Source organism: Elaeis guineensis, chromosome 2, assembly GCF_000442705.2.
Source record: "Elaeis guineensis isolate ETL-2024a chromosome 2, EG11, whole genome shotgun sequence".
NCBI lineage: Eukaryota > Viridiplantae > Streptophyta > Magnoliopsida > Arecales > Arecaceae > Elaeis > Elaeis guineensis.
This window is the reverse complement of record NC_025994.2, coordinates 809796-817067: the sequence shown is the minus strand read 5'-3', so window position 1 is coordinate 817067 and position 7272 is coordinate 809796. Positions and strand designations below refer to the sequence as shown.

General features: G+C 44.9%; 1 protein-coding gene across 2 annotated transcripts; it reads right to left on the bottom strand.

Moving 5' to 3' along the window:
• Window positions 1-937: 937 nt before the first annotated feature.
• Window positions 938-3526, bottom strand: LOC105034321 (U-box domain-containing protein 4). Of its 2 annotated transcripts, none has more exons than XM_010909451.4 (3): window positions 2079-3526; window positions 1694-1757; window positions 938-1446 (listed from the first exon to the last, which is right to left on the bottom strand). In XM_010909451.4, the coding sequence occupies exons 1-2, from the start codon at window positions 3396-3398 to the stop codon at window positions 1704-1706; spliced, it is 1374 nt and encodes a 457-aa protein (XP_010907753.1). In that variant the 5' UTR covers window positions 3399-3526; the 3' UTR covers window positions 938-1446; window positions 1694-1703. The 2 variants fall into 2 exon arrangements, with proteins under 2 accessions (XP_010907753.1, XP_010907743.1); XM_010909441.4 differs by having other exon boundaries at window positions 1704-1757.
• Between the last annotated feature and the right edge of the window lie 3746 nt (window positions 3527-7272).

Below are 7272 nucleotides of genomic sequence, written 5' to 3'. Positions count from 1 at the left end.
CAGCAAATAGAAGAAAGCCAACAAGAAGTTGCTTACCATTCCATGCAAACTTGGAGACTGCCAACATTGGAAGCGAGGACCTTGATGATGGAATGCTTGTGCGTGTACAATATGCTAATGAATGTACCAAGACAAGTACTCATACGTCTATCCACGTTGAATACTTATGATACATGACCAAACCAAGGAAATCAACCTGAACCCAACCTACCAGTCTTAAAGGATGAATTTTTCAGAGAGATGATGTTAGAGAACATCTGAAAGCAAATAATTAAACGATTAAGTTGTTAAGGAGTCAAATTAATTATTTCTTGACCTTTACAAGTCAAGAGAGCCGGCCACCAGACCCAGATGCAATCATCAGATTTGATTATTCTCTCAAAATGATGAAACAACCATGTAGGTAATAGTGGTTTGCCTTGGTTCGCCCACTACTTCAAATCACCCTAACGAGCTAAGAGAAGCCAATATTTGTTTTTCTCCAAGTAACCATTATATATGGGCATGCGGATCCTTTGCATTGCACCATACGGTGCGGTGCATTGCATGCACCATCCATAGCATGATGAATGATGCATGCATGCACGATTATATACAGCCGTCTATTGTGTGATAGACGGCACAGCACGGCAGCAGTGAATTGAAAAGGTTATTTTGTAGCTTTACATCTAGATCCTATCCCGGCTTGCAAAGGATCCATGCCCTATATATGGTATACTTTAACAACAAAATCATGATCACAACTTGGTTGAAAACTTAAACAAAATCCTTTTTGAGTTTAGAAAGATCTGGATCCACATATTTCATTTTCCAAATGATCAACCACATAATCAGAAATCACTTCCGATTGCATCTACACCAATTCATCCTCTAACTATAAATGACTTGCTGTAGGCATGATAAAATGTCGCCACTAATGATTTCAGCAAAATCTCTATTTCCCAACCCCAACATTTTTTATATACATACATGTAAACTTTTGGGTTATAACAGGTTTGATATACATCAGAATATATAGAGGTATAAACAGAAACTGTTTCAGCACAGGTTTTACAATTACATTCCCAGTACATAAAGAGCACCAAAAGATCGATGTGCATTATCGAACTCAAAAAAACGTATATGCTTGCATAACATCTCATCTTCCGGACTATACCCTGCCCGGGTACCAAGTAATCAAGAGCCATCTCTGCAACCCAGATAGCAAAAGTAGTATAAACCAGTTTGTCCGGCATACAAGCCTTCACGCCACTATATAACTACATTCTTGTTTGTTCACGAGCAAACCCATATACTTTTGCTCTCTGGCAGCCAGCAGATCTACGTACGTAATCGACGGGATCAGCGTGAGAGGAAAACGAAGGTAAAAATCCTGTTCACCTGGCCATACCCTATGTAGCGCCGCCCTGCCGCTCCTCTCGCAAATACCCCAGAAGCGCCTCCGCCGGCGTCCGCACATAGAGACATCCCTCGTGTGAGCACACATCTTTACAGCTGTCATGCAGAAAAATATCTTTTTTTTTTTTTCTTTATGCAACCATCATCATCTTTGCTTACTTTTTAATTATTGCCATTACATCAGGATAACGCCAATTTTGTTTTTTCCGAAATAACGCTATTATATATAATAACGGAAGCATAAACGGTGTTATGACGGTCGTTATAAATAGAGAAGGTAAAAATCCAGTTCACCTGGCCATACCCTATGTAGCGCCGCCCTGCCGCTCCTCTCGCAAATACCCCAGAAGCGCCTCCGCCTGCGTACGCACATACAGACATCCCTCGCGTGAGCACACATCTTTACAGCTGTCATGTAGAAAAATATATATATTTTTTTTTCTTTATGTAACCATCGTCATCTTTGCTTACTTTTTAATTATTGCCATTACATCAGGATAACGCCAATTTTGTTTTTTCCGAAATAACGCTATTATATATAACAACGGAAGCATAAACGGTGTTATGACGGTCGTTATAAATAGAGAAGTCGCAAGAGCAGTTTTTTTTTTTTTTTCTTTTTTTTTTTTTTTTTTTTTTTTTTTTTTTTTTTTTTGGGTCGTGGGGTTACCGAAACGGACCTTGCGCTTCGCCCGGGCGGAGCCGGACTGGGAAAGGGCGACGAGCGGCGGAATGACGCCTTCCCGAAGCAATAGGTTCCGGTTACGTGCGCTATCGGAGCACAGCTGGAGGAGCGCGGCGAGCGCCAGCTCCTTCCCCCTGGCCGAACCCTCCTCCATCGCCTCCACCAGCGCAACGATTCCCCCTTCACCCACGATCGCCTCCCTTCCCTCCGCCACCTCCGCCAGGCTCCCCAGCACCACCACCGCCTTCTCCGCCGTCCCCCCGCCACGCTCCGCCACCAGCGCCACCAGCGGCGCCGCCGCACCTGCCTCCACCGCCCGCTCCTTGTTCCGCCGCTCCCCGGAGCACAGCTTGTACAGCGCCGTCAGCGCGTCCTTCTTCCCCCGGCTCGTTCCCCCGCGCAGCAGCGCCACCAGAGCCGGGATTGCCCCGCTCGCCCCAATGCCAGCCCGGTTCTCCTCCGCCATAGACAACCTCAATATCGCGCATGCCGCGTTCTGCTTCGCCGCCACCGTCCCCGTCCGCAGGGCGTACACTAGCGGCTTCACCGCGCCCGCCCCCGCGATAGCCAACCGGTTCGAGTCCTCCAGCGAGAGGTTGAACAGGGCGGTGGCCGCGTTCTCCTGCGCCGCCGAGTCGGCGCTACGGAGGAGGGGGACCAGCGCCGGGATCGCCCCCGTGGACCCGATCAAAGTCCGGAAGTCCGATCGGTGCCGCGCCAGGAGGCGGACCTTCGCCGCCGCGTCCCGCTTCGTCTCGATCGACGCCGAGGAGGATTTCAAGCACTCCACGCAGGCGGCGATCACTGGCTCCAGGCTCTCCGGCGACGCGTTCTCCAGTATCTCCGAAGAGGACACGAGGCTCTCGGCCCAGAACCCGAGCCCCAGATCCAGCAGATCCTCGCCGTCGCCGTCATAGGCGGGACTCCCGGGGGTAGAGAGCGGCTGGAACGAGTGAGCCACCGCCAGGCGGTGAAGCTCGCCGGAGATGTCGGAGTCGAAGCTGGAGAAGTCGGAGAAGTCGTGAGAGAGGTCGAGGAGATCGGCCGCGTCGGCGGAGGCCATGGAGGAGACGGGCTTGGCGGCGGAGTATCCGACGGCCAGCTCCCGGAGCCGGAAGTCGACGACGGAGTCGGTTAAGTTTTCGGAGACAGCAGTTGAATTACCTGGTTTCGGGGAGGGGTTCCGGCTGTCGGTGTGATAGAGATTAGAGCGGATAGTTCGCATGGAACGGCCATGGGACCTCTGGATTCTGGACGGGGAGCAGGGGTTCTGCGACGATAAAGGAGGGATCTGGGAGTCCTCAAGCGACACCATGGATGGGAGAAAAGGGACAGCTTTCTCTCCTCTGGGCGTCACGAGAAAATTTAAGAAGATGAGGGGATTTTAGTGGAGGGCTGGTTAGCTCGAAACACAAGGTAATAAATGACCTGGAGTACTAGTCGAGATGGAATTAGCTGGGAAATATGATGGATGCATGGGGTTGGTTGGGTGCGGCTGTCGTCTTTAGGAAGCTTCTTTCGGCTTTCGTTTCTAAATGTTTAAGTACGGACAAGAACGCAAGTTCACCGGGTGGGGCTGGGAGGTGGTCGGGACGGATGCTATGCGATTGTTGGAGGCGGCGCTTTGCTGACCCGTGGCAAAACGCAACCTCCGTTTCTGATTACGCTTCTGAATGTGGCCTCCATGTATCAGGTGCAATTGGCTCGCGTCTAATCTCATGATCGATGACATGCCACGCTACTCCATGCATTTCACCAATTTTTAATTATGCGCTGTATATTGTATATATACTTCAAGATTTATTCTGATTCACTTGTATTTGATACGTACAATAATTTTTTAAAACCGTTAATTTTCAAAACAATTTAGTGATACAGATACATATGATATGTATTTAAAAAAATTTAAATCTAAAATAAATAGATTCAAATTATAAATAAATTAATTTATTTATGATACAGTAAATTCATATCTAAAGTGAATTGATCCATATAATTCATTTTGATCTGTTTAATTAAATAAATTAAAACAGTTTAATGAATTACACAACATGCTTAAACATATTTAACACGTTTATTTTAAAATTATTTGAGAATAAATTAAAAAATTAAAAAATTATAACCTTAACATAAAACAAACAATGATAAAATTTAAAGGTGTGAATTAGCATAGTAGATAACTAAATTATTTTTATATTATTTTAATTTTTTGATTAAATTTTTATTTTTTTAATTAAATTTTATAAATAAGTCAAATAATTATATGGATCAATAGATGAGCCGTATATTCGTTTGACCCGTCAACATGATTATTAATCATGTCAGATGGATCGTGTCGTATCAATCTATGTATATTTGTATCGTATTCGTGTTCCACAGATCGGTTCATTTAATTAAATGGATCGTATTCGAATTGAACTAATCTGTGTTATACTTCTAAATCGACACAATCCATTTATGATCTATGAATACGAATTGTTAGCTCTAATAATTTTACATGAATGTGACCACTAGCTACCACCACTAGCACCACCACTAAGTGCTAGCTATGATTGATGCCTCTACTCGGCGTGATAAGGCCGAAGGATGGCTGCTGTTGTCGCAGCCATATTGGCAGGCGAACATAGCACCATCAAAAAGATAACCAAGTCAAGACCCATTTTGGGCCATTCAAATACCACCGCCATTTGATCTATAGGTGCCAGAGAGATTTATCAAAAGATTCAGCTACCACCGTCATTTAAGTTAAATTTAAACAGTTTGGTCCAACCATAAAATCCAAAAGGCCTAAATCTTTTTCCTTCACTCCACCGTCGGTCACTCCCATTTTTTCCTCCCTCCTTGTTTCCCGATTCCTCATCTTTGATCATATTTTGACTGCATCGCCACATCTTCATCTTCGATCAAATTTTGACTGCATCGCCACATCCTTATCTTCGATCAAATCGTGCTACCTCACTCTCGCTTCCCTTGCCTTCTGGATATGTTATAGTCGTTTCTATCCGCACTACCTTCAATCACAACTTCTCCACGTCCGTGATCATTATCTCATTGATCCCATCTACTACACCTTCAAGTCTAGCCATGTCACTTTCTATTGCATCAAAGCTGATATGGTGATGGAGGTGCATCAGTTTGGGCCTCCAAGACGCTGCGGAAGACCTACAAAAGTTCATTCGTATTGAAGAGGGGTGCTCAGATGAAAGAACCTTCGATGCTAAAGTCAATCGAAGCTTTGTACACAATAGAGAGAGAAAAAGCATGCTTGAAATGACACAGCATTATCCATGTGCAAGTGTGAGCTTACCTTCTTCGAGATCCCCCTGTTTCCTTTATATAGAGATGATGCCAGAGTACGTTATACCTGGATCGATAGGTTGTAAAAATAGGAAGTCTATCAACTAACTAGGTTCTTAGTCATGGATATTTGTTACATGACGTGGCCATATTCGAAAGTTTATCGGAAGATTCCAATTGATTGCCCATGTAGTGTGACAAATCGATGGACTAAGATCAGCCTATAGCTTAAGTGCCATCCCGATCAGATCTACCTCAAGATAGATCGTGGGACCTTGTCTTTTATGGTCAGTGAGATATCGATCTGGAGGTCGGTGGGAGCCCAAATCGATGTTTGTGGGGGGACTCTATTCCTATCATCAATGAGATGTCGATCTAGAGGTCGATGGCACTTCGATCTGAGGGTCGAAAGAAAGCCATTGAGATCATTCCATCATGGTGCTCCATGACGGGTTCGATGGTGCACACCATCACAGTTCACGTCGATGTCTCCACTAGCCTGAGATTTCTGTAGATGAGCCACGAGGACATCGGCTGAGGTGGTATGACTCTATAATACTTGTTCTCCATTTTTGAGTCCAAAGTGGTCACTTCGGATGGAGGAAGTAGTCTTCGAAAAAAATGCTCAAAGCTTGTCCGAGTTGGTGAATCCGAGTTGATTGACTTCCAGGTGCACCATTGCATTGCTTCATAGAGCTCGATTCTGATTTGACAAGTCACTTTGGGAATCGCACCTTGAATGTTTTGAAGATTCGATGCTTCATGAATCTTGAAGCATTTATGAGGAATGGGCAGCTTGAGATAAATTATCATGTTGGCTTCGAAAATTGCTTTTTGGCATTTACAGATTCGCTAACTATTTGGTGCCATTTGTCGAAGGTTGATTGACTCGATGTTGTTTCACGCAGATTTGTTAGTGTAGTTGAATCTGGATGGTGTTGCATCAAAGAGTTGCAAGGTTAGACACTTTGATTGGAGACACCTGGCAAAAATCCTACGGGTCGGAACTTTGATCAAGATCGTTGGAGCATAGTTTAAATGGGCCTGCCCCTGATCATCCCTATTTTTCGGATTGCCAGTTGTCTTCCACACATCAATCATGCTGCTGTGTGTTTTGCTTCTTTCTCTGACTCTGGTGAGTGTTTTGGTTCTCTAGAGAGCTTATCCTATCTAGGGTCCCACCTTCTAATTCATTTTCTTGTCCTCACCTCTGTGTTAGTTTGTCTTCCTTCTCTTTTTCGGTCTTCTTCTTGTAATGTATTCCAATAGAAAAAATAAGGAGAAAGTCAAGGTGATCGGGGCTCTCAGTCGCCTCCTCCCTAGTCCAGGTTCGAGGCGAGACCCCAAACCACTACCACAGGTGCTTCTTCATCAAGGTGCCAAAATTCTTTTAGGCCCTGGGGAGAGAAGCCATCTATTACTGAGGCTAACATCCAAGGATCGCAATGTCAGTATCCCATTTCGACCGATTTTCGACCCAAAATTTCATATTAGGACGGTCGTGTATCTTTGGCTCTAGAAGGTCGAGTCATCTTGTACGAGGAGATTCTCCAAGCAGGTCTTCGATTGCCCTTCCACTCCTTTGCTTCCAACCTCTTTGATTATTACAAGATTCTTTTGGCACAGGTCACTTCAAACTCTATTCGTTTCATTTCCATCTTTGTCATTCTTTGTGGTTGGGTCGGCACCCCTCCGAGAACTTTCCTCTTCATGGTGTTGTTCACCCTGAAGAAGCACACTTGTGATAAAGGATGGTGGTACTTTAGTCCTCGCTAAGGGTGTAAGTTTTTCTTTGTTTCCTTTGATCTATCTTGGGGCTTTAACTGGGTTTGGAGTGGACCCAAGCTTTTTTCGAACAAGGAGAAATCAGTCCTCTCTAGAGATAGAGAAGA

Coding starts and splice junctions, on each gene's coding strand:
- LOC105034321 (XM_010909451.4), bottom strand. CDS start 3,398: ATGGTGTCGCTTGAGGACTCCCAGATCCCTCCTTTATCGTCGCAGAAC. Junction 1,758..2,078: donor CCGCCCGGGCGAAGCGCAAG/GTCCGTTTCGGT, acceptor GTGCGTACGCAG/GCGGAGGCGCTTCTGGGGTA.